This window comes from Eumetopias jubatus, unplaced genomic scaffold, assembly GCF_037043125.1.
Source record: "Eumetopias jubatus isolate StellerSeaLion01/CBP00866 unplaced genomic scaffold, mEumJub1_p1.0 scaffold_17, whole genome shotgun sequence".
Taxonomy (NCBI): domain Eukaryota; kingdom Metazoa; phylum Chordata; class Mammalia; order Carnivora; family Otariidae; genus Eumetopias; species Eumetopias jubatus.
This window is the reverse complement of record NW_028274823.1, coordinates 67572486-67600471: the sequence shown is the minus strand read 5'-3', so window position 1 is coordinate 67600471 and position 27986 is coordinate 67572486. Positions and strand designations below refer to the sequence as shown.

At 42.3% G+C, this 27986-nt stretch overlaps 1 protein-coding gene and 1 pseudogene across 1 annotated transcript in view; both read right to left on the bottom strand.

The window, feature by feature from the left end:
* The window catches only part of CCDC6 (coiled-coil domain containing 6), a 119042-nt gene that overhangs the window by 19880 nt on the left and 71176 nt on the right, over positions 1 to 27986 (bottom strand). Inside the window, exons 3-6 of the mRNA XM_028123989.2 lie at positions 23787 to 23915; positions 8470 to 8573; positions 6401 to 6561; positions 1092 to 1248 (exon numbers count right to left, since the gene is read on the bottom strand). Of these exons, the coding sequence (XP_027979790.1) occupies positions 1092 to 1248; positions 6401 to 6561; positions 8470 to 8573; positions 23787 to 23915 (551 nt within the window). The remainder of the gene's footprint in view (positions 1 to 1091; positions 1249 to 6400; positions 6562 to 8469; positions 8574 to 23786; positions 23916 to 27986) is intronic.
* Positions 8303 to 8367, bottom strand: LOC114224783 (U4 spliceosomal RNA; annotated as a pseudogene).

Genomic DNA, 27986 nt, shown 5'->3' with positions numbered 1-27986 from the left:
CTTCTAGATAAATATATATATATATATATATTTATATATATATATATTTATATATTTTATATATATATAAATATGATAACCCATTATTGTTTTTATAAGTTTTTTATTATAAAAATATAGACCTTTATTATAGAAAATCTCAGATTTCTTTTAAAATGGTAATACCACTGTCTACAGCAAATTGATCAAAAGCTTTGTTAATAACCCTTTGGATCTATCCAGTTACGGAAAGAGAAAGGAAGTGATTTTGATGTGTTTTGGTGTCAATAGTCAAGATGATTCATCGCGGTCATTAGCAGGCCCTGGTCTCACCCCTCACACTCAGACACTGACACGTAAGGCCAGGGCAACCCTGATCCAGAGCAGAGCATTTCCTTGCAGAAATGGTCTGGTTCAGAGAAAGCCCAATTTCCCAAATGCTGGGTTTCTCTGCTGATTGAACAATTTTAATTTTTTCAAGTTGGGACCCTGGACGAGAGAAATGCTGGGACCATTTCCTCTAGTTAACCACAGATGACCCTCTTATTTCAGCCCATTTCTTGGTGGGACAATGAGGGGGTCTGACACAGACTCTTTAGCAGATAAATGGGATGCACTGGTTTTAATTTTTCTAAAGTAGCTGCAATAAGGCCCAGAAGTTCCCAAGTTGTTAATGCAAGGCCTCTGCCTTTCAGCAACCTCCACCTGTCTCCTTGCTGATCCTTCAACCCAGGCATGCATGGGTTCCCTCAGGCCGCATGATGCCTGCTCATCCACATCTAGGACATAAGATGCTCCCATGCTTTAAACAGACACCGTGCAGGAGGAGACAAACTCAACTATGCATACTCTCTATACATAACCCTCCATTTCTCTCTCGACCACATAATTTTGGGAAGGCAACCTCTTCTTGGTCTTTCTGTGATTCAGGAAAATGGTCCATCTTCTCCATTTTCCCCACGCTCAGCACCTAGTCCGAGGTGGTGGGGGTCGTCGGCAGCACCTGGAAGTGTAGGGCGGCCTCCTCCCATATCTACCCGGACATGAAGGGAGACCCCCCGGAAGCTGGTCTGGTTTGGTTTGCTCACAAGGCTCAGGAGACGTGCACACACCTTTCGTCATCCATCTCCAGGCTGGACTCGCTCTCGGACAGCTGTCGACACAGGGCCTCTCTTCTCTCCATCTCTCTCTGCAGCTTCCTCTGCAGCCGCAGGTTCTCCTCCCGCATGTGGCGCTCCTCCTCCAGATACTGGGCCATTTTCTCAGAATCTGAAAGGCCAGATTTCTCGATTCAACCACATTTCATGCAATCGTACTCAAATCTGAACTAAGACCGCAGTCTGGCTCCTAGGCCACAAAGAATGTGCTCCCTCTCCCACACACAGGAGACCTGCATTCAAAGTTTACCCCACGTACCCAAGTTTGCTAACAATTTCCATTTACAGAATAAAAGAAGAAGGGGCATGGCACTGGGAGGTTAGGTATCTTCACTCCCACTTAGGTGCCTTCTAAAGTGCCGCATGTGGAGGAGGAAATGGTGAACAGCAGCTACCAGAGCCCTGCGTGCTGCTGCAGCCCAAGGAGGGGCGGGACCCAGCCCGGGGACCCCCATTCAGCCCCGTTCTGCTGCCGCTCAGCTCCAGTCACACCTGCTAGCACACCAGCGAGGACCAGTGCACTAAGACACACTCGGTAAGTCAGAATTCTGTTTATAAAAACAGAAACTGACGCAGTAAACAACTTTAGGTGAATATGTCAAGTCTAACTTCCGTGAGACTCTTTCCCTGACTCATGCACAGCCTCTTTATAGCAGGTAAAGACCCATATACCCGTCCTCAGGAGCTGCCCCCTATGACGAGGCCTCTGCTACAGGACTGGTTTCCTAGGCCAGAGCTGATTAGCTTCAGGGTGGGACGCTGGAACCAGCTGAGCCCATCAGATTTGCTCTACAGGAATCTGAAATGTGGGGCTGACCTCTTCATGAGGCTCTAGAATCTCCTTGTGCCGAGTTCCCTGGAGCATTCCAATGAATGGTAAAACTTGCCCCCACCCTGGCCCCTTTGCTGACAGAATATGTTAAGTCACCAAAATAATATTAATATAAAATTCAGTATCTGCCCGATCATGTTTAAGAGAGTCCTATAGCTTACTGCTCCATATTATTAGCCCACTCCAAATTCTTTTAAGAAGTAAGGAAGCAGTAGAATTTATATTCTTTCCCACAAAGTGACCCTACTTCAACTCCTAAGTCCACCCAATTAGTTTCAGTTTTAAGCACCTCTATGAAGGTATGGTGTTTTAGCAAATAATGACTTCTGATGATAAGTATTCAATGATTTCCAAGACAGCATCATTACAGAATATATAAAAGCTCTTGAATATCCTTATTTTAGAAATTCAAATAAAAATACCAGGAACACTAAGTTATTAAACACTATTATGTGCACTAAACACTAAATCCCTCAGTTGTTTTCAATATAACCAGAAATCCTGCTGCCTAATCCAGATGCAAAAATCTCTTTAATTGAAGGCATGCTGGGAAAATATTTACAAAGTACACTTTTAATATAAACGATTTAAATTATTTCATCACAAATATGCAAGTCTGTAGAATTTTTCACTAGCTCTACAGGAAGCCCTAGATTGGCCCCTTGGAGTATTACTGTTTCTAGAACAAGAGGGGCGGCTGTTGGAGCAAGCTGCCTTTCTTTTCCATAAATAGGAAAGCTTTAGCAAACTGAGGATTTATGAGGCTTCAAGAACAATCATTTAAGAGAAAACAGTCTTTCAGATGCAACTCTTTAGCATCTGGGGAAATCAGCAGGGGAATCCTTAAACAATAATCTATACACAAGAACATCAGTCAGCAGGAGTGATGGCCGGAGGACTTTCCTGGCATCTGGGCAATTAACCCAGAAGCCCACAGAGAAGGCACCAGGCCCATCACCTCTAGGTGTTACAGACCAGCCTCAGATGACTGACACCACAGTATTCCTTGGGTGCCCTCTGCTGGCACATCACCGGTAACACTTGATTTCAAGACTGGATTTACTCCCATGAGTCACCCTGTCACCTTCTCTCACAAAGAGCTCCCTAAGACTTAGGGGCCACACCTGATGCTTCCGCCATCTTCAGCCATCTTGGAACACTTGGTCAAAGTCAGCATCGACAGAGGGTGACTTCTAGACAGACTCCAAACAGGTGGGTCTCCTATGATCCAAAGGTGGCCTGTACATGTTGCATCCCCTTTCAAGTTTATAGTTAGAAAATGCTGGTGCCCAGACCCACCCCAAACAGATCAGAATCCTGTGAATGAAGCCTCTCCACCACTATACTGAACAGTCCCCAGGGGATTCTTATGTTCATCCCAAGCTGAGACCTCCTGGGAGACAGGTTCAGGTTCTGATACAGCCAGTCCTGGAGGGTGAGGAGCCAAGTATCCAGAAGCAGCCCAGGGAGGCGGGCTACCTGATCTCAGTCACTAACTCATCTTCTAAACCAATCCAGATCAGCTGTGAGCCAGCTGGGTGCCACGTGTCCCTCCTTCCATTCAGCTTTCTCTGCCCTCACAAAAATCGAAATGGCACTTATGGATGCCTCTGTTTGCATCTGCAGTCTCTTCAAAGATCAAATAGTGCCATAGGAAGAAAGTAAAGGGAATGAAAAATTCTTCCTCAATTTCCTCTAAAGATTTTGTCTGGGGCACAAGAGAAGTATACACAAGAAAGCCGATGGCACTGAAAGGAGTTCAGGAAGGCATGAAAAGACCTCTGTCTGTCCGGCACACCAAAACCTCAAAAATATCCTAACATATCTAGTATTTGAGAATTCACTGATTTGTTTTCATAAAATGTATGTCATGGTTCTCAACCCAAGGTACACATCAGAATTCCTTGTATTAAAAAGAATGGAGAACAAGTTTCTACTCCTAGGGTAAGCCCAGAAACCCATATTAAGTTAGACAGAATGATGAACCCCCAAAGATGTCCACATCCTAATCCCTGAGGCCTGGGATGATGTTACCTTACGAGGCAAAAGGGACTTTGCAGATATGATTAAGTTAAGGACCTTGAGATGGGAATTTATCCTGGATTATCTGGCTGGGCAAATGTCATCCCAGGGTCTCATAAGAAGGAGGAAGGGGGTCAGAGTGAAAAGATGCGCCCGTAGATGCCAGCAGGAGTGCTGCCAAAGCAGGGAAGGGGCTATGAGCCAGAACACGCAGCCTCTAAAAGCTGGGAAAAGCAAGGAAACAGAGTCTCCCTTAAAGCCTTTTACAAGAAACCAGCCCTGCTGACACCTTGATTTTAGCACAACGAGACTATTTTGGACCGCAGACCTTCAGAACTGCACTTTTAACACATTTGTGTTGCTTTAAGCAACTAAGGTTGTGGTCATTTGTTACAGCAACATGAGGAAACTAACACTATTTCTTACAGGTTCCAAGGATGATCCTGAATCACCAACCCAGATGCACTACTGGACCAGAACTTGCAATGAACTTTAGAGAAGAAAACATAAAGGTAAGAATCACTGAAATTTTAAATGCACATTCCCTGGACTCCATAAATCCACTTCTGGAGTTCATCCTGAAGGTGTTCTTGCTCAGGTGTCAAATGTGGGGGGACACAGATGTTCATTGTGGTTGCAGCATGACAACCAAAACGGGTCCATTGGTATGGGACTAGTTAAATAAATTATGACATACAGCATCCATGGGCCATAGGTTCTAAGACCCTCAGTGGATGCCTGAAACTGAGGATGACCCCAAACCTGAATATACTATGTTTTTTCCTAAATATACACACCTATGATAAAGTTTAATTTCTAAATTAGGCACAGTAAGAGATTAACAATGTAATAATAAACTAGAACAATTATAACAATATAATGTAATAAGAGTTATATGACATGGTCCTGGTTTCTCTTGTAGAGGCCCAGGGCAGGCCACTCCAAGATGGGCCACTTTGGCAGGAACAGTATTTTGAAGTAAAGCAATCTACACCCAGCAGATTCAGGAAGAGCTCTTTACTACCCCCTCAACTGCCTGCCTTTATCAGGAAGACAGCTATTCACAGAGATTCTTCTTTATCTAGAAAACTTATCTACATAATAGGGCAACCTTTGTTTTCTAAACCTCTCCTCTCAAGTTCCTGCTTGGTCTGTCTCCCTTTGTATCCTCAGACCCCCATCCCTCTCTTTAGCTCATATAAGCTTCCCGTTGCCTGACTGTCCTTGGAATTTCCATGTCTGTGTATAGTCCCACATACATATGCTACTAAATTTGATTTTCTCCTGTTAATCTGTCTCACGTCAATTTGATTCTTAGTCCAGCCAGAAGAATCTTGAAAGGCAGAGGGAATTCTTCCTCCCCAACACTCTCAAAATATCTTAGTGTGCTGTACTCACCCTCCTTGTGATGATGCTACATGATATAATGCCTACGTGAGATGAAGTGTGGGGAATGACACAGGCATTGTGACATATCATCAGGCTTCTTCTGCCCTTCTGATGGTAAGGCAGGAGGGCCACCGGCCTCCCGACCGGGCTGACACAATGGAAAGCGAAGCTGTGTAGATAAGAAGGCGCTAGCGTATCCACAGAACCAAATATTAAGCAGCCTTTTAAAAAAGGGAACCAGACAGCTCTCTACGTGTATTGGCGAGAAAAAACTTACAAGATACTGTAAGTACAAACCGAAAAATACAAAAGAGTGTGTTCACCGTGCCGCTTTTAGTATAAAATAAGTTTATACAGACACATACATGTACCTGGAAGAATCAATAAAAAAATGTCTAACCGTGAGAAATGGGCAGCGAGGGGTCAGGGGCGAGAGGGTGAGCCACTCTTCCCTGCGCCACACTGTCTACTCAAATGTATCTGAGCAGCCTGTGAGCAGAAACAGGAAAGACCCAAGCAAATGCACAGTGACCTAATCAAGTGTTCAGAAATCTAGTTCCTCTGATTTCCAACTCAATATCTGGACATTTTCCGAAACAATAAGGCTACATTTTTAAAGCATTTATTCTTTAAGTACGATGAACAAATGTTAGCTGAAGCTAAAATTTAGTAGTAAGGACGATAAACACTATTCTCTGCCTTAATTCCCCAAAGTACATTTGTGACTACAATCCTAAAGATGAACACAAGGAGAAGAATAAAAATAGTACCCGATTCTGGACCCTTCTGAAATTATTTGATTTTCAGCAAGTATTCTAAACTATTTGCCTGTCCTACTATAATACTTTCAAAAATAATCCATTCCAGGATGATAGAAAGATTTCTACACGCATGTATTGGTAATGAAATACAGGATGGATTTGATCTATGCAAATTCCATGGTAAATACTGGTAAAAGCCTGTGCTTGGTAAATGGGTTAATTGTGCCCACAGAAGACCAGTGAAATCAGAGGTGACATACGCTGTAACTGAGCGGCTCTCAGTTGCTTCTTCAGCCTCTCCACTTCATTCTTTAAAAACCTGATGTGGCGCATCATGTTTTCTGGAGAGTCTATCTCCATGGAGATGTCTCTAGGCGACGGGGGAGCAGAGACGGGCTGGTCTAATTTCTCCTGCAGGATTCTTCAGTGAAAAGAAAAATTCCAACAATGAAAAACAGTTTGCCTTAAAAGACAAAACAACACACTAGCTGGAGGGTTTGTTTTCATAGCAAGCTCCTGTGAATCACCGGAATTCACAGGGTTGTTGAACTCAGGCTCTGCCCATTTTATATCTACTTCTGGTCTCCCTTACCTAGTATCCAGGTCAAGGTCAAAGGGCAGAGCTGAAGGATCCACCCTCCTTTTTTTCTTTTAAACGACCACTGGTAATTAAGCATTAGTGAAAAAGTCTCCAGCATTTGCTTCTGATTATTATGCCTGGCATAGAGTAGGCACTCAGAATTACCTGCTGACTAAATGAATCACATCTGTTTGCGGAAACGGATATACTAAAGAAATTTCACCCTCAATGCTTTCTGGTCAACGCTTCCCAACTATGTACTATGGTCGAAGGTGACACCACACAGACTCTACTTCTAAAATTTCCTTCCTGAAAAACCAATCCTGAGGGTGGCGCAAACTGGGCTGAAGGCCCTTTGCTTCTGGTCAGAGCACAGGTAAAAGATAAAGAACAAAACCAAACCACAATCACTGGGTTAATAATTGGTGGTCCCACCTTCTCTACCAATTACGGTTAGTTTGAGGCACAAGGAACATGAATACTCAATGGCTTTTCACCAACCACATGATACTTCATATTGCTTAAGAAAATACTTTGGTACTTATACATATAAAACCTCCAACTGCGTTCTGCAAAGGAAGACAGATTGGCAATGGACCTCTATGTCCCCTCTCATAAGCTACTAGGGTCTTGGTTTGGTTTGGCTTTTAACTTTTTACCTTTAAGTTTGCCCAAATGCAAATTGTGAATCACCTTCAGGCCTGCCCTTGTTGAGAAAACTGGTATGTTAAATATTGTAATGGTCCCTGCATTTATTATATTAAATACCTTTTCATAATTCAATTTTTTTAGTACCACTACAATAATGCAAAGCATACTCAATTCAACTACGGCTTGAGTATTTCCCTGGAGATATAGCTTTAATTTTCACTTTTCTTAAAGCCTGTGATAGGACTATATTTTGCAAATTTAGGGATGAACTCAAAATAACTTATGGATGTTCATCCAAACCAAATAGTTATGGCCAAAGCCTCTGGTTAGCAAATAAAAGATCCTAGTGAAGTAGATTAATGAATATTTTTAAAAACTCCCTTTCTACACCCCCCTCCACACACACATCCCACATACAGAAACCCTTGACATTCTTCAAGTCCTGCTCCGTCACCCCCCAATGTATGTGGTACTTAAAAATTAGGGCACGAAGGGGCTCAAGAAATGTCTGCTGTTGAATGACATTTCACATCCACGTACATTTAGCAAAACAATTCCTAACCTTAACTATGTACAAGTATTTACAGTAAGTTTTCAAGTCAATTGATAATAGTTTTCCTATTATAATCTCAGCCTTCTGATGAAGTACATTCTAGAGATGTGTCATAATTAACCGTACACAGTACACATCCTAAGCACTTGAGAAAACCGGGAAAGCCAGTTCAGTAAGGTAAAAAGCTGAAATTGCAACCATCTTTCCCGAACAATTTGAAGGTGACTAATTTCTTCATAGCCTTTTCCCAAATGAAAGGAAATTTTACTGGGACTGTAAGAGAGAAATATAAAGACATGACCAACATGAGAAGAGTTCAGAAGGCTTTCAACATTTTTCTGGTTTGGCAAATTAAAATGATATGCATCACCCAAGGAATTAATTAGCAATAATCACGCCTCAGATAAACCTCATTGGCTACGATACTGCCACTGCACAAAGCTCACCCAAGGAAATAAAACGCCCCTTTCTTATTCGTCAGCCACACCCAGAGCAGTTCCCTGGCCGTGCACACCCCCCACACTGAACAGCAAGACTAAACAAACCGCTTTTCAGCTTCAAGTTTGTCCATCCTTTTCCAGAGACGATTAACTAGCGCTTCCTGTTCTTGTTCCAAAGTATTTTCAAGGTCGATCTTCTCTCGTCTCAACTAAAGGAAGGAAAAAAGTTTTACTGAGAATAGTGAGCCATTTAAACTTTGTTAATGAGATTTTTTGATTGGACTAATATATTAGGACCCCCTTACTTGGAGAAAACTGCAAAGAAATAGCCAATTTCCGGGCACAGACACATTAAGTGCATCTAGTTCTTAAACTTTAATTGAGAAACCCGAGACACGTTCATTCTTTGATGTTAAAGCTTAATTGCTGTCTGGTACATGAATCACCCTGCTTGTTTCAGCATTTATTCAAGGCACATAGAAAGTCCTCCTTGGAGAGGTTTTGGGGAAGCTCGGCTTACCACTCATACCAGGACTTCTCTGGGTTTGTCCCCTGACCCCAGTGCTGCATGTAGTTCAGAGCTAAACCAGGAGGTTATATTACCATTTATATAAATAACTCAACACCTGAAGACAATTCTACATACTGATTAATGGGTGTACAATACTAGTTAACTCTGAAAAGGTAAGGAAGAAGGAAGGTTTGATTTGGGGGAAAGTCTGCAATTGCAAAGAAAGCCCCAAAATGCACTCTACTTCATGAAAAAAAGCAAACATGGGAAAATGCATGTAATCAATCAATATTGGGCAATATGCAAATAATGTGAACAATGCCAGCCACTGGCTAATAGGGTGTGTAGCAGGGAACCAAAAAGTCAGAATTTTCTGCCCTCATGACACTTACATTTTAGTGGGGTCAAGACACTAAATGAAATAAATTATAATCTTTGGTGGAGAGTGAAAGATATGAAGAAAAAGAGGGCTGGCAGGAGGGATAGAAAGTGCAATGATCAATTTCACAGTAACGTGCAGAGGGAATGTGTTATATCATTCTTTGTACTTCTCTAGGTGTTTGAGATATTAAATAATTTTAACAGAATTTTTTTAAGATTTTATTTATTTTTGAGAGAGATGGAGAGAGAAGACGAGCGGGGGGGGGGGGGGTGGTGCGCAGAGGGAGAAGCAGGCTCTCTGCTGAGCAGGGAGCCTGATGCAGGGCTCGATCCCAGGACCCTGGGATCATGACCTGAGCTGAAGGTAGACACATACCTGACTGAGCCACCCAGGCGCCCCAGAATTTTTTTTTTTTTTAAAGAGAGAAAGGTTATGGTACTGCCCCTATGCTGTCTCTTATAACAGCAACTCACCTTTTCAATCACTGAGTCAACAAATTATTTTTGATTGCACAGCTACAAAGATTTCCTTAGCAGGTCACAGAGGCAAGCTCCTCACTGATCAAACATCCCTATATAGGGGCGCCTGGGTGGCTCAGTCAGTTAAGCGGCCAGCTCTTAATTTTGGCTCAGGTCATGATCTCAGGGTCCTGGGATTGAGCCCTGCTTTGGGCTCCCTGTTTGGAGAGGAGTCTGCTTGTCTCCCTCTCCCTCTGCCACTCCTCCTGCTCTCTCTCTCTCTCTCTCTCTCTCAAATAAATAAATAAATAAATCTTAAAAAGAAAAAAAAAGATCCCTGCATATACAGTAAGACGAGATCAGTACTATGTATAAACTGTAGTCTTTTAAAGCAACCAAAGCAGACCTTATTTAACACTGAATAAGGCAAGATCACATGGCCAAATGAAAACACGGCTTGGAAATACTTTCCCTGCACCAGGGGTGGGGGTGGGGGCAATGGACGGAGGGACGGGACTCAGAACAAGAAGCATCCTGTGCAGTGAAGCTGGGAGCACACTACCGCACAAATGCTCTTTGGAATGTCAGACACTTCCTACCTGTAGCAAAGAGGAGAAACTCTGGAACAGCTCTCAGAACTCCTAGTAAACTGTGGGATGCTCTGCGCTGACCATATGCTTAGCCAAGCTTTGAAATGCGATTCACAGCCATTTTTTTTAAAGAAACAAAATTCCAAGGTATTTACCCTTTAAGGATCCTGCTCCCCCATTTAACTGAAAGCATAGAGAGTACTTGGTAGGCAAGGAAAAAATTCAAGCAAGGTATCATTTTACAATAGGGATGCCTAGAAAACTTATGCCCAATTGCTTTTAATTTTAGAGTAATCATGCATAATGCTAATCAATAACTCTGGAAAGCAATATCAAGACAAAGCTCTCTCTACCCCTCTGTAACTTACTAGGCACATGGCTGTGAGCAGGTCCTCATCTACTCAATGAGCAGCCCGGCCTCCCTGCCTTGTGCAGTCCCCTCCAGGACTGGCCACTCTATCCTTCTTGGTCAGCCTTAAGAAGGCAGCTGTCTTCAGGGCGCCTGGGTGGCTCAGTTGGTTAAGCGACTGCCTTCGGCTCAGGTCATGATCCTGGAGTCCTGGGATCGAGTCCCACATCGGGCTCCCTGCTCAGCAGGGAGTCTGCTTCTCCCTCTGACCCTCCCCCCTCTCATGTGCTATCTCTCATTCTCTCTTGAATAAATAAATAAAATCTTTAAAAAAAAAAAAAAAGAAGGCAGCTGTCTTCAGTCTGAGCTAGCTGAGGCACAGATCCTTAGCACAGGGAGCAGCAAGAGAACCAACCAAACCCACCCTTTCATTTTAGAGCTGAGGGAACAATGGTTTGGGAGATGGTGTGACTCTGGCAAAGCAATACCACCAAATGGGAGTGCTATCAGTCACCATGGTGGCCGAAGAGCTGGGCCCCCTCCAAGCAGGAAGTACAAAGATCTTGAGGAAAAATCAGGAGTTAGGGTAAATTATGCTGCGGTTTGTGAGCCAACAATTCTTGGGAGCAGCAGACCAGGGGGTGGCCTAGGGAGTCTGAGACAATGCCAAACAGGTAAGAGAGCAGGCGAAATGAAATGGGCTGAAAACGTGCGTGAATCCCAGGTTCTTTGTGGCACCTACTAGTAGAGCTACAAGCTATCAATTCACTGCCCACTTCAGTGAACCACTGCTGTACCAGCGCTCTACTAACTTATTTCCATGAAGCCGGCAGCACAGGAGGCCCCAGCCCAGCAGCTCAGACGTGAGGTTTTCATGCCACAGGCTGGCAGTGCCCTAGAGTCCATTTATCTTTAGCCTTAGAAAGAGTGGAGTTTCCTTATTTCTTCAGTTTAAAAAAAAAAAAATCTCAATTTTTCTAGACATAAATAAATACCAAAAAAATTAAAAATCTCAACTTTCCTGCATCACTGAGGAGTTCTCATTGACACTAAAGGGCAAAGAAGTTGGAGGACATGGCATTATGATTATGATTAATTATGACTACAATTAATTCCCCCTCGAGTTCTTTATCAGAGTTGCCCCTCCATCGCTTGCCCACCTAATTCCACAACCTCTATATTTAGAGCTGAAGCATACACACCAGCTCTGCCGACTCAGACAGAAGTTGATTTTCTGTGCTAACATTTCCTGAGATCAGACAATCCTCGAATCTGACAGTTTATGTTGAGTTTACAGAGCAGTAAGTCAGAAATTCTTGCCAATGGAAACTTCAGCCCAGTGACACATTGCTTTCATTATGCTGGTCTCTCTCTGTCACTCTCTCCATCTCCTTCCTACCAATATTTGATGGCTTTTCTCATTCAGTGTTTGTGCAACAGGCACCCACACACATATCACCAACATCAAATTCTGATGGGTGAACCCAAGCCCCCTTTTCCCCCGCCCCCACTCCAAGATCTTATTTATTTATTTGAGAGAGAGAGAGCACACGCATGCACCAGCAGATGGAGGGGCGGAGCGGGTGGGAGAGGACAAGCGGACTCCACACTGACTGCAGAGCCCAACTCAGGGCTTGCGTTCGACACTCAACCAACTGAGCCACGCGGGTGCCCAGGACCCAAGTCCCTTCTGACTGTTTATTCTGTGAGCACCCAACACCAATGGGTATCACTGACTTGTATACTTTCATTTGAAAGCCTGCTTTATAATTAAGTCAGTTCAATGGACTGCCAAATTCTTTTTTTTCTTCTCTTCAGTAGCTCTCCTTCCCACTGCAAGTCAATTAACGTCAGACGAGGAGTTCTTATTATGTTCCCAAAATAAATACAGACACTTCAGTGGATAAACTTAGTGCATAAAAATCTAGCTGGTTCATTTGACTTCACAGCTCATCCTAGCTCTATCTTCTCAGTGGGCAGATACTGACCCATCACGAAAAAAGCCAAAGGTGGCTAAGAGATGGCTCCCTGTGGCATTTTCCCATTTAAAGAGAACTGGGACACTGGGGTGGAGGGAGAGGTGTGCAAAAGAAATGGTTGGCGAAAAAACCTGAAGAGAACTTCAGCCTCACCACTGTGCTCAACTACAGAACTTTGGAAGGGTTTAATGGATTTTTGAAAAGTTTTAGTTTAACCACATTATCATTGTTTCCATGGGAGAGAGAGTGTGTGTGTGTACACACATACATATATATTTTTAAAAGATTTACTTGAGAGAGTGGGGGGGGGGGGCACAGAGGCAGAGGGAGGGAGGGAGAGACAAATTCTCCAGCAGACTCCCAGCTGAGCGCAGAGCCTGATAGAGGGCTCAGTCCCAGGACCCTGAGATCATGACCTGAGCCAAAATCAAGAGCTGGACGCTTAACCGACAGCCACCCAGATGCCCCGCTTCTATGGGAAAATGTATTTTGAACCCCTAACCTCTGGCTTAAAAAACAAATTTTGGTTACAACTAATCCAAGATAATAAAAGAGAGGGAAAAGCCCATGAAGTAAGGGCTACCATAAAAACGGAACACAGACACAAAGTTTGTTACAACGCAGTGTAGAGGGCAAAGAGATGGTGATGATAAGCACAGTACCCAACGTTTAAAAAAGAAATTGGAATCCTCTAAGACCTACATTAACCAAACTCTTAGTTGGCTAGATATTTTTTCCTAAGAGAAAGAGATAAAGAAATAGGTGCTGAGGATTAACATGACAATGCCCCAAAACCTTCCAGGTTTAAGTAGTATCTGAAGGCTATCAATAGTTTAGTCCAATTTCCTATCAATTTGTTATGTAACACCATTAGATGTTCAAAGTGGTTACCCTGGAGATACAGCAGAATCACCTGGGAAAGTAAAAGCACCAATATTTAGAAAATGACTATATTACAGACAGAAAAATGAACATTTTTGCAAAGGTTGAATGTGATCCCCCAAAATTCCTATGTTGAAGCCCTAACCCCCCAGTGTGATGCTATATAGAGGTGCAGGGCCTTGGGGAGGTAATTAGGTTTAATTGATGTCATGAGGTCGGGAGGCCCCATGGTGTAGGGATTTGTGTCCTAAGAGTCACGAGAGACCTTGCAGCTTGCTGCTGTCTGCTCTCCCCAACATGAAGACACAGGAGAAGTCGGCAGTCTACAACCTGGAAGAGAGTCCTCATCATAACTCCACCACACTGGCACGCAGATCTTAGAATTCCAACCTCCAGAACCATGAGAAATGAGAAATAAATTTCTGTTGTTTATAAGCCAGTCTATGTTGTTCTAGAAGCCCAAATGGGATAAGACGATTTTTGTTTCTACCACAAGAGTAGAGCCAATAAAAGATCTTAACCTCATTCCAGCCTACTTTGCCAATATACCGGAGTTAATCAAGGTTTTACATATCCATAGGAAAGAACAGGATTCATGGGGGGAGGGGGAGCCTATGAAAATAAAGATCATGAGCAACGGACATGAAAAGAGCTGAGTACAATGCATCATGGTCCTTGCTCCGTGGCAAAGCCTTATTCACCAATTAAAGCAACACAGAGTTGGTCAAAAGCTGTTGGTGTCTATCCAGGCAATCAGTGGAATTTTGCTCAGCCCTGACAATTCTCCTAGGCTGGAAAATATCTGACCCTTGCCTTCTGGAAAAAAAAAAAAAAAAAAAAAACTGCTTTTAAGAAATCAAACAGCCAATTTGTTTTACAACTGAGTTAAGACAGGTGTTCCTAGACCACAGAGGCCCTGAAGTACCTATCTGATTAACAAAGCTGCAGCTGGTTTCAAAATTAAAACCAAGTTCTCGGTCATCACCACTGCTCATGCAATGCTAAACACAGAAAGAGCCAACAGAAATTTGTCAGTGAAGAGCAAGAGAAAAGGAGAGAAAGGATGCTCACCTTCAAGTCCAAGAAGTCAATTATAGGTGAAAAATTTATCTATGTACATCAGAAATATACTAATAGAGGGAAAAAAAGGAAAAAGATGTAAAAGAAATCATAAAGAACTATACAGCAAGATAATTAGGGTTGCCCTTTGGGTGAAAGGAATATTGGTGATAATTTCTCTTCCTGCCTGTTTCTGTCCCCATCCAATTTTTTAATGAACATTTACTATTTTTGTAACAAAAAATTTAAAGACATCTAATCTTAAAAACTGATAATTTCCCAATACAATTTAACAGTACATCCATTAATTTAGGATGCTAATTTACATATACAAAATCCTGAATAAGCCAATAAACTCGCAGAGGATAAAATGTTAGCTATTTGAAATACTCTGAGAATTTTCCAGATAACCCAAAGTTCTTTACCATGGTTTCAAAATATTTTTTCTCAAAGACTGTGTTCTATAAAAATTAGACTTGTTCTTTGAAATGAACATAACTTCAGGACCATATTAATATCCCATCAATATTAACATGTGAAAATGACATTATTTCATCATTTACCAGTTCAGTAAATTTTGCTTTTGTTCAGTGATGTTGAGAAATGAAGGCTTTTTATGAAAAACAAAACAAAAAACATACATATAATTACTCAGATTTATATGGTTTCTGGACTTAAGTTTTCATCACTTAACATCGACATGATAGTATATAAATCTGCATAGTGGGTTCATAGTTCTAGGGGACTTTTACCAAATAAGTACCACCAGTGGAACTGGGTGTACATTCTTCTGCTACATCAAGAGTGCTGTGGAGAAGTCCATGGGAAAGAAGTCCCATCAAATTGGATGTGGCGGATACACTATCACATCAGTGGCTACCACCAGTTCACTATCTAAAATGAGCTTAGGGGCGCCTGGGTGGCTCAGTCATTAAGCATCTGCCTTTGGCTCAGGTCATGGTCCCAGGATCCTGGGATCGAGCCCCACATCGGGCTCCCTGCTCCGCAGGAAGCCTGCTTCTCCCTCTCCCGCTTGCATTCCTTCTCTCGCTGTGTCTCTCTCTGTCAAATAAATAAATAAAATCTTAAAATAAATAAATAAATAAAATAAAATAAAGTGAGCTTAAGAAAATAACATTAGGGAAACTTTGTTTGATATGCTTTCTTCAAAATGGAAGTTTCTGTGATAAATCATTACCGCATCCATCCCACTTCCTTACACAGAGATGTTGGATTTACTTAGCCATTCATTCCTTAGCCATGTATGTTTAGCTAAGGAGAATGCCCTTTCTTAAGTCACCAACTAAATTATTGTTCTGGTCATAAAGAAACAGATTTCATGCATTTCAAAATCACAAAGTCTAAGTACAGTATCCTCTGGATTTTATTGCCCTCACTATAGCATACCAAATGGCCTTCAATTTAACAGGCTAAATCTTTACTTCCAGGGCATGACCAGAAACGCACCCTGTTGGATTGTGATGAGGTCTCCTTCTTTACACAGGAAACACATTTTGAATTTTTTCCCTGCCATTATGTAACATCATCTGCACCAACTGATCCACATGGCAAGTATTAATCTGATGCTTCAAAATAAAGTCTGACAAGATAGAACATAGTGAGTTTTTCTATTAATTGAAATGAGATCTAGCAAAGGAATTCTGAGGGATTTTCCCCCACCTCCCATAGAGACTGACTTATCTGTGTCCCTGACAGAGCTCAGAGTATACTTTCCCAGGTCTGGAGGGGGGACCTCTCAGCAGGCTTCATGACATCCTGACAGCTTATGGATTACAAAACAAATCAGCTGAAGAGAGAGCCTGCTAACGCCTCCTTTGAGTGCTGAGGATTGCCCCTAGGTTGCCTACTTCCAAGGTACAAGATCCCGCTCATGTTTCAGCTATGCTCTGAGGCTTTTTCCTACCTTTCCCAAATAAGCAGTTGGTAAGATGCTTGCACCCAGGCTTCTCAAGCAACCCAAATATCCTCAAGGATTTCCTACGATCAAACTGCCACTGAGCGGACTTAAGGAATTACTATGATTACTGTGTCTGGCTGTGCACCGATGCAGCTAGCCTACACATGCAGGCACAGGTTACAATGTTTTATTTAAAAAAAAAAAAAATTAAAAGCAGGCAGCAAATTATAATACCCTATTTAAAAAAAAGGGGGGAAGAAGAAAGGAAAAGGGAGGGAATAAAAAATATGAATAGCAGTTGTTCGGGAGGGTGGATTGTAGCCTAGGTTGTGTTTTTTTCATTTCTGTACTTCTGTGTTTTCCAAATTTTTTCTTTTTTTTTTTTAAGATTTTATTTATTTATTTGACAGAGAGCGTGAAAGAGCACAAGCAGGAGGAGCAGCAGAGGGAGGGAGAAGCAGGCGGCCCCCTTCCAAGCAGGGAGCCTGATGCGGGACTCGATCCCAGGACCCTGGGATCATGACCTGAGCTGAAGGTAGACGCTCAACCATCTGAGCCGCCCAGGCGCCCTCCAATGGATCACTTTTATAATACATAAAACAATTAAAAACTCCCAACATTTCCATCGTTTGAGATTAGCATTTGAAATCAAATTTCAAAGGCTGCAATGGTCACTAAATGTCATCTCCTTAATGGAAGTGTACCCTCCAGTCACAGGGTTGTTCTCTGGGAAAATGGCACACAGAAGCCCGCGGGGACAACCAGAGCCGCAGCGGCAGAGTCCTCACTGCCAGACCTGCAAGGGCAGCAGGCAGCAGAATGGGACTGTAGCAAACCCAGTAGGGCCACACTCCCTGTGAACTTTAAAAATACCTTGTTCCACAGCAATTAAAAAGATCAACCAAAGATGCAAAACTGGTTTGGATCTTGAATGAATTACCGTGTACACAAGTAAGGGAGAAAGGCCATCTTGTATCCTGAGCTAAGAACAACTGTTCTAACAGCTGGAAACCTAAAACCTTCTTTTTTTCTTAATAGCACTTAAAATATACTGTTTGCTTGTTTCAACTTCAAAACAAAACAACAACAAAATAAGTCTTGTCCTAAGGCTTGAAGGACATCACTCTAAACCCCAGCCCTGTGATTTGCTACAGTCACAGAGGGTGTGAGACCACGGGGTAAGAGGGTGTTGCCTCTGCAATGCTCCTGAAGCTGGGGTCTTTTCAGGCCTCTGTAGTCACCGGACACTGCCAGGTGGCTGAAGGTAAGCCCCCAGCACCGATCAGCACGGAGGCCTACATTAGGCAAAACACTGCCTGAAAAGACAAGCTGATGCCCTCAAAGCCACCACGGAGGCAGACAACCGCAACCCTTCTCCTTCCTCGCCCAGGAACAAAGAGGAGGGGTTCAACCTCACATCCTCTTCACCAGCTTTGTTCCGTTTCCAGCATCTCTGCTCCATGCAGGGCCTGCACCCACTTTTTACTGCATGTCTTCCTCCCGTTTGTCTCCTCCCTGTTCCCCTGCAACAAGGCCGGACTTAGATCTATCCAACCATGTGTGTCAATTAACAAATAATTAAACCAGGTGCCAAGGAGTTTCAGGGCATCTCCTGTGGTTGGGAGTGGGGGGGTGGAGCTGCTGCAGGGGTGTCAGTGCTCCCCTCCACCACAGCCATGCACACAGCGTCCCTCCTCACTGTCCACAGATCCACCGGCCTTCCCAGACCAGGAGACCAGGCTCCACGAGGCCAAGGACCCAACATCATCTTTCTTAGCAGAGTATGTGTACACAGCAGGCACATAAACTGAATGAATACAGACTCCGCGCCATACAAATGTGCTAACCGCGCATGGGCACAAACGAAAGCTAACGGGGTTGGGTCACACAGGACATGTGAACACATACTGATTCATCAATTGAAGAGACCAGGTCAAGGAAGGTGGTAAGACATGTGAGGCTCAGATAATATGCATGCTCCTTTTCCTGGAAAACGGGTAGGGCAAAGTACCACAGAAATTAGATGGAAACTTTCATTATTAAAAGCAGAAGCTACAGTTTTTGGAGAGCTTACTAGATGTGAGTCACTGGGACTTGGTGGTAAGGTCAACACTGTGCCTTTCCTCCTTTAACTTATTAGAAAATCTACAGGGAAGAAACACTTTAATTGTTTGCTAACTGCCGTTTGGGAAGCAGTACTTATCATTACGTGACTACTTGACAGCACACACCCCTGACTGCCTGGAGAAACGGATCCGTGGGGATCCTGGGGCAAGACAGCATGGCGCACAGCACAGCATGGTTTTCAAACTGCAGGTCATGAACCATTTGGACTGTGAAATGAGTCCGTTGTGAACTACATTTTGCGAAAAATGAAACAGAATTCAATAGAAAATCAGCGCAAAGCACAATAAACACTGTTTTAGGAAACTTGTCCCCATCACATGTATGGTTACAAACACATTAGTGTCTTGGGTTGCCATGATAACTTCTCTTTTGTCCACAGTGAAACAATTTCGAGTGGAGGGGTGAAAGAACTTCGCTATGCGTGGAGTGTGAGGAGAGGCAGGATGCAAGAGTAATCCTCTCAACAAAGCTACGGATTTGCTCAAATTGCTTGCCTGATGTCACACAGGTTCTTCAGATGGAAGGAAGATTTGAACCCAAGGAAGAGTTTTCCTATGCTACATGGGCTAAGATACTATCATTTGCAAACGGAGGCTAATGAATGAAATTACCATCGAATTCTGAATCCAACTTTTTAGACAAGAGTGTCTCTGCTTTTGGGAGCCGGGATTATCTCAGATAAAAGACGACACCCCAAATTCCAGAAATAACAGAGAAGGCCACACTCGCTGGGCCAGGGAGAGGAGAACAGAGGAAGGGCATCTGGTATGTGGCAGGTGACCCTGTTCATGATGCGAGTGTTAGCTGAATTACAGGACTAATTCCCCATTAATTCATTCCATTTTTTCCTGTTGTACTTCTATTAACAATGATTAAGTACCTAGTCCACCTGCTTATGGTCACTGTCTCCTCCTTTCCCACAGTGTTCCATGCCAAGTGCACAGAGGGCCCTCCACAGCTGCTGACTTGAACTTCACTTAATAAATAAGCTAGTACTGCCTGCCTCTTAATGCTAGTTATCCTTCTCCAGAGAAAAAGAAAAATCCTTCCTGGTTGGGAAAAAACATTCAAGGTCAAGATTTCCTGACACTAAGGGAATATTCCAAGTTTTAAATGTTCTTACTGTCACCTAAGAAAATGTGAATACCAAATAAGAGACTAACAATAATCATGTTTGAACAAAAATTTTCGAATAAGGGTTTTGCAGGCAGCGACCACCAGTTAAAAAAAAAAAAAAGCCCATCACAACACTAAAGTCATGCTGACTAGACTAATCCTAGTCTACAGTGAGGGCCTCCTGGCATGTGAGTTGCAAACAATATATCTGATAAGGGAATTGTATCTAGAATATGTAAGCAACTCTTATAATTCAATAATAAAATGATCTTAAATAGACATATTTATGAAAGATATAAAAATGGCCAAGAAGCACCTAAGATTCTCAAAATCATTAGCCATCAGGGAAATACAAAACCACAATGAGTACCACTTCACGTTTACCAAGACGGCTTTAATCAATATGGTACAACCACTTTGAAAAAACAGTCCAGGGGTGCCTGGGTGGCTCAGTCAGTTGAGTGTCTGACTCATTTCAGCTTAGGTCATGGTCTTAGGGTCTTGGGATTGAGGCCCACATTGGGCTCCGCACTCAGAAGGGAGTCTGCTTCTCTCCCTCTCCTTCTGCCCATCCCCCACCCCCAGCTCACACACTCTCTAAAATAAATAAATAAATCTTTAAAGAAAGAAAAACAAAGATAAACAGGCTAGCAATCCCAAATGGTAAACACGGAGTTACCATGTAATCCAGCAAATGCACTCCTAGATATGTGCCCAAGAAAAATGAAAACATATATCCACATGAAAAATTGTACATGAGGGGGACCTGTGTGGCTCAGTTGGTTTCAGCTCCGGTCATGACCTCACGGTCGTGAGATCAAGACCCACAGTGGGCTCTGCACTCCAACGAGGAGTCGGCTTGAAATTCTCTCCTTCTCTGTCCCTCACCCTGCCCCCCCATGCTCTCTCAAGTGCACTCTCCAAAATAAATAAAATCTTAAAAAAAAATTGTACATGAATACTCACAGCAGCATTATTCATAATAACCAAAGGGTTAAAACAACCCAAATGTCTACCAAATGATGAATGGATACACAAAATGATATATCTATGCAGTGAAACATTATTCAGTTGGGAAAAGTAGTCAAGTACTGATATAGGCTACAACATGGATAAAAGCCTTATACTAAGTGAAAGGAGCCACTTGCAAAAGAGGACATACTATATAATTCCATTTTTATGAAGTATCCAGAATGGGCAAATACAGAAAGGAAGTAGAGTAGTGGCTGCTTTAGGGGAATGGGAAATTCAGAGTGACAGCTGAAGGGTACAGGGTTTCTCTTTGACGCGATGAAAATGCTCTAAAATTGATGGTGGTTATGGTTGCACAACTCTGAATAGATTAAAAATCAATAAATTATACATTTTAAATGGAGGATTTTTATGGTATGTGAATTTATCTCGATAAAGCTGCTACCATCACCATCACCGCCAATAAGAAAGTGATCTCGGATATTAAGCAAAGGAACCAGATTCTCATCCAGTTCCTTTGGAATCCAGTGCCCAGGCCCTGAACACTGCACTGTACCTCCTTCCAAAATACAAATGACCACTTTCCAGTTACCTGGCCAAATCTACACTTAAAACTCTTCCAACAAAGCAGTAGGAGACCGTAAGACACATGGGATAATTGCCTCCAAATAGCTTACAGTTTAAAAAATAGGTTTACTGTCAGATATATGAGCAAAGGCATGTACTACAGAAAAATCACTATAATACATAATGTAGTACATGCCTTTGCTCTTGATAATGACCTATAGTATAGGATATATTCTGTAATATAGACTGTGACCTACAGTGTATCATATGAAGGATAATCACAAGAAAGGATCAGATCACATTCATGGAAGCACAGAAGAGATTTATTTTACTGGAGGAAAAACAAAAAAACATTCCCCCAAAGCACTGACTAAAATTATTTATAGCTAAACAAAATACAGAAAAAGATCCCCAACATTTAATCATCCCAGACATATCCAAAACAAAGGGGGGGAAGTTTCATGATGACGTTAAATTTCTCCATCTTAATTAACATAGGAACTTGATATCCCAGATCTGAGGTTTATTTCCAGGATAGGGCTTTGCCTTTGCAGTGCATATCCATTTCTTTATTATTGAGGTCTGAAATAACCCTGAAAGTGCACTGTGTCATTAAGTTGGTGAGAATGTATGCCTTGGACATCATTTTAAAGGGTTTCAGTTACTAAAGTCCCCAAAGAGTCTTAAGATTGCAGCAATCCATTCTCTCTCCCCCATGGACTCTAAGATCAGACTGTCCTCTCTCGGACACCAGGCCACTACCTCCACCTTGTGGCCACAGCTAAACCCTGAGGGTCATAGCCCCATCTCCAAAGTCGCCTCAGCTTCTGAACAAATGCAAGAAAGAAGCTGTTTCAATTCCTGACAGCCACCACCATGAAGGCTGTGACCAAGTGAAGTTCTCACAACACCCACCCCTGTGAGAATTTCACTTGGTCACTTGGTTAGCTCTTGATTAATAAGTACCAATAACAAGTATTTGGTGTGTCAGAGACTTAAACAAGAATCTTCAAAGCTTTAACTTCAATGGAACTGGTTACTGCTTATCTTAGAAATTAAGCAGGTGAACTTTGGAATAAAATGTTTTTAAACTGTGTGTGGTAGGTATTTTCTAAATTTAGATATTGTATCTGAAATCCGAAGACAAATGGTAAGTATAGATTACTCTGGATATGTATAAAATAGCCAACCTTTGAAAACAGAACTTTTTTTCTTTTACCTGGATGGGATAGAGAAATGTTTTTAGGACCATTATTCACAGTCTTAGAAAACTCAGTGACATTCCTCCCTTTGATACAGGGAAATTCAAGAATAACACGGAAAACAGATGTCAGATTAATTCCAACCCTGACTTCCTCTCAAAGATGACATTCCCATCACCACTTCATTCTCAGGAACAATAATGAAACTAGAGCGGCCCTGGGGGTGATTTCAGAACGAGTCAGCATGAACTGAGACACACAGAACGACCCTGAAGTTGGGATAAATCAGACAACTTTGCATGAATGGCTTAGCCAAACCATCGAACTGGCAATCAGGGTTGAAATTACAAAAAGCTGGAAGATCTTCATCAATACACTGAATTTTACATGGAAACCAGATCGCAGTATACTATGGTCAGCTTCTTATAATTTATCTTAGGGAAAGTAAAATCCCAGGACATTAGATTGGGGGGAAGGCATCAGGGAGCACCGAGGCTAGGGATAACAAGTACTTCTGTCTGACATACCAACTTGGATAGGCTGATAATGGCTGTCCACAGTTCTTTGTCGAAGAGCATAAGGACCAGTCTGGACTCCCTAGGCAAGGCCCGTGCTCAAATACCAATGTCTGCCAAGGGCAATGGACAACAGGACCATACACTATTACTTTCCATCTTCTGTACCTGTTTAAGCTTGCCATTCATGATTTCAATTTGTCCTCCTGTTTACAAATGGAAAACTTGGGCCCAGAGAAGTGAATGAAGTCAATGCAAGGTCATACAGCTAGTTAGTGGCTGAACCAGGTTAAGCAACCAAGTCTATGACTCCATACCGGTATCAACAAATCGAGTTGGGAAAAGATAGGGTTCAAATAATACTGCTAATAATTGCTAATAATATTGCTAATAATTCAAAGAAGAAAAATGCTGTTTGTTCTGAAGAACCCCTGAAAGAAAAGTTTTAGCTCCACAGCCACACTGTCTCGGGAACTTTCACAGAAACTATCCTGTGGTTAAAAACACATTGTTTCCCCTTGGTAAAAGGAACCTAACATTTCCTGCCTATAAATCAGTATATCACAACATATCCCCAGAAACTTTATTAATTGCGGTTAAAAAAAAAGTGTGTGAGAGAGAGAACAGGTGCTAGGCAGCTCTGTCAATGCTTACTTCAGAAATGAAGTCTCCACTGTGGGAAGAAACAGCTGAAAAGTATTTTTCACTTACATTCCTCAGGGTATCTGAAGGCCTGAGAGAACAAGCTAATAAGAGGAGAAAAAAGTATATGGAGAGAACTATATAGATTATTACCTGTTCTAATGTAAGCTGCTTAGAAATTGTATCATTCTCCAGTTTTTTAATTTTCTTCATCAGTTTGTTGACCTGGAATTCCTGCTCCTGTTCGAGATGCTGTTCTAGTTCCGCTTTCTCATGCTGCAGCTGGAAAATGGGAAAAATACAGATGTGAAAATCAAGACACTCAAAACCCAGGGAAACATGGGCTCCAAAAGCTGGTTCCACTGAATAAGAGGTATCATCACAGAAGTTACAACCCTCATGTCTGTCAATACCCAAGTGTACACCTATGAGGATAGGAACCTGCTCCTAGGTTCCTCTAACTTACAACCAAAAATTATAGCACACGCACACAGGTGCCTGGCCAGAGCCAAAAGGCTAAAAAAGACAAGGCAGATACACCTAAGCATCAAATCATGAGTAAACCCAGATTTCTGTTTTTAAAAACATGTAAGTGGTTGTCTCTGTAGGGAGGAATTGGGAGGCTAGGGAAGGTGGTAAAGAAGGAAACTTCCTTTTCAATATCCACACACACGCACACACCCTTTGGTACTTTTCAAATTTTATACCATGATAAAAATTAAATTAAAAATAGAAATTTTACAGTCAGTTTTTACTAAATTAGTTTACTCAGGTTTATATAATGTGTCTAAAGATGTCACAATCACAAAGCATACTTAGTCAATTATTCTGAATGCTATTTCCCAATATACTAATAAGCATCCTTTGGCAAAAATCAGTACAATTAATTATCTTTCTATAATGAGAACATACATCACACCTCCTACATCTTTCCTAAAAACCAAGGGGGGAGGCCTCTTATTCATGCAGTTAAAAGATAAAGTTATGGTGTCACTAAAAAGCTTTTTAAAAATGTACTCCAACCATCAAAACCAAAAGGAAATAAAGGAAATCCATCAGACATGAGACTACTGGGGTTCTCATTAAGAACTATGCTTATTTCTAATATTCTAAACTGGGAGATTGGGTTGATCCACAGCAGGGTTTGGGTAGAATGATAGCAACACGGTCCAATATTTTCAAAATCAAGGGGAGATTAAGTAAAATCTATTAAAAACAATGAAACAGCTAGGCAAGATGGTGGAGGAGTAGGAGACCTGGATTTTGTCTGGTCTCAGGAATTCAGATGCATAGGGATCAAACCATTCTGAACACCTATGAACTCAACAGGAGATCGAAGAGGAGAGTAGCAACAACTCTCTGAACAGAGAAGCGACCACTTACTGGAAGGTAGGACGTGCGGAGAAGTGAATCCGAGGCGATATTCGGGAGGATAGACGGCGGGGGAGGGGGCCTCCGTCGGCCACTACCAGCAAGTGATAGAGCCATGGAGCACAAAATCGGAACTTTTAGAAGTCGGCTCCGCGGAGGGACGTCCCTCCAGTGGCTAAGCGGGGGGTGGAACCCTCGGGGTCACAGAAAGACCGGGGGTGCCTGAGTGGGGCCGAGCTCCCAGGTATCAGAGAGGGGAAGCCGGCTGCAGAGGTGGAGCCGAGGCGCGGGCTCTGAGCTCGGGGTTGCCATAAACTGTGATCCGCGGGCCAGTCGGGCCACTGCGCCTCCAGCAGGGACCCAACAAGCGGCAGAGCCGGGGAGACTCCCCTTCCTCCCCTGGGAGGAGCGGCGCGGGAACACACCGCAGGGAACTGCTGGGTTTGGAGACTCCACACGGGGCCGGGTGCCAGAGATAGAAACGCTCGGTCACAGGCCGGGTGAGCACGGAGTGCGGCCGGAGACCGGGGACACGGGAGTGACTGGCTGCTTTTCTCTGGGGCGCACTGAGGAGGGAGCCCCGAGTTCTTGCCTCCTCTGGGGCTGAGATTGGGAGGCCGGCATTTTCACTGTCATCCTCCACAGCCCTACGGAAAGCTTGCAGGGAACAAAATCTCCTGAGAGCAAACCCAAGCAGCTTGCTTAGCTGGGACCGACAAGGGCGGGGCAATTCCGCCTCCGGCAAAGACATTTGGCAACCACGGCAACAGGCCCCTCCTCCAGAAGATCAGCACGAACAGCCAGCAAGCCAAGACCAAGTTTACCGATCAAGGAGAACGGCAGAACTCCAGCGCTAGGGGAATATTGCACATAGAATTCATGGCTTTATTTTACCATGATTCATTAGTTTTTCGAAGTTAATTTTTTAACTTTTTTTAATTTCTCTTTTTCCCTTTTTCAACCAACATCTTATCAATCCCTTTTTTTAAAAAAACTTTTTTATTTTTCATTTTTAGAGTCATATTTTCTCCCTTCATACTAGTTACCCTTATTTTTGGCATATATATATATAAGTTGTTCTCTCTTTAAAATTTTGAGATACAGTTTCTTCTAACAGATCAAACTATATCCTAAATCACCACTGTATGGCTTTGTTCTAGTCTCCTGCCTGATCACATTCTCTCCCTTTTTTTTATTAATCTTCTTTCTTTTTTTCAAACAACTTTTTATGGTATCAATTCCTTTTATAAAATCTTTTATAATTTCCATCTTTACAGTCATCTTCCATCCCTTCATTGTATCAACCCTTATTTTGTACATATATGTCTTTCTTCCTTTAAACTTTTAGGAGGCACTTTTTTCTAACAGACCAAAATACGCCCAAAATCTAGTGTGTGGCACTGATCTATGCACTAGCCTGATCATATATGATCATATTTGTTTTTTTTTGTATTGTTCTGTTTTTGTTTTTAATCTTTTTCTTTCTTTCTTTTCTCTTTCTTTTTTCTTTCTTTCCCTTTCTTTCCCCCTGGTTTCAGGTCTTTTCTGATTTGTATACAGTATATTTCCTGGGGACGTTGTTAGCCTGTTAGCATTTTGTTCTCTCATTTATCTATTCTCCTCTGGACAAAATGACAAGACGAAAAAAATCACCTCAGCAAAAAGAGCAAGAGATAGTACCGTCAGCCAGGGACCTACTCAATACGGACATTAGTACGATGTCGGACCTAGAGTTCAGAATCATGACTTTAAAGATCCTGGCTGGGCTTGAAAAAAGCGTGGAAGTTATTAGAGAAACGCTTTCTGGAGAAATAAAAGAACTAAAATCTAACCAAGTCGAAATCAAAAAGGCTATTAATGAGGTGCAATCAAAAATGGGGGCACTAACTGCTAGGATAAACGAGGCAGAAGAGAGAATCATCGATATAGAAAACCAAATGATGGAAAATAAAGAGGCTGAGAAAAAGAGAGAGAAACAACTACAGGATCACGAGGGCAGAATTCGAGAGATAAGCAATACGATAAGACGAAACAACATTAGAATAATTGGGATCCCAGAAGAAGAAGAAAGAGAGAGGGGGGCAGAAGATGTATTGGAGCAAATAATAGCAGAGAACTTCCCTAATGTGAGGAAGGAAACAGGCATCAAAATCCAGGAGGCAGAGAGAACCCCTCTCAAAATCAATAAAAACAGGTCAACATCCCGACATCTAATAGTAAAACTTACGAGTCTCAGAGACAAAGAGAAAATCCTGAAAGCAGCTCGGGAGAAGAGATATATAACCTACAATGGGAGAAATATTAGATTGGCAACAGACCTAACCACAGAGACCTGGCAGGCCAGAAAGGACTGGCATGATATCTTCAGAGCACTAAATGAGAAAAATATGCAGCCAAGAATACTATATCCAGCTAGGCTCTCATTGAAAACTGAAGGAGAGATAAAAAGCTTCCAGGACAAACAAAAACTAAAGGAATTTGCAAACACGAAACCAGCCCTCCAAGAACTATTGAAAGGGGTCCTCTAAGCAAAGAGAGAGACAAAAAGCAGCACAGATCAGAAAGGAACAGAGACAAAATACCATCACAGTCACCTTACAGGCAATACAATGGCACTAAATTCATACCTTTCAATAGTTACCCTGAATGTAAATGGGCTCAATGCCCCAATCAAAAGACACAGGCTATCAGACTGGATTAAAAAACAAGACCCATCAATATGCTGTCTGCAAGAGACTCATTTTAGACCCAAAGCCACCCCCAGATTGAAAGTGAGGGGGTGGAAAACCATTTACCATGCTAATGGACACCAAAAGAAAGCTGGGGTGGCAATCCTTATATCAGACAAATTAGATTTTAAACCAAAGACTGTAATAAGAGATGAGGAAGGACACTATATCCTACTTAAAGGGTCTATCCAACAAGAAGATCGAACAATTGTAAATATCTATGCCCCGAACATGGGAGCAGCCAATTATATAA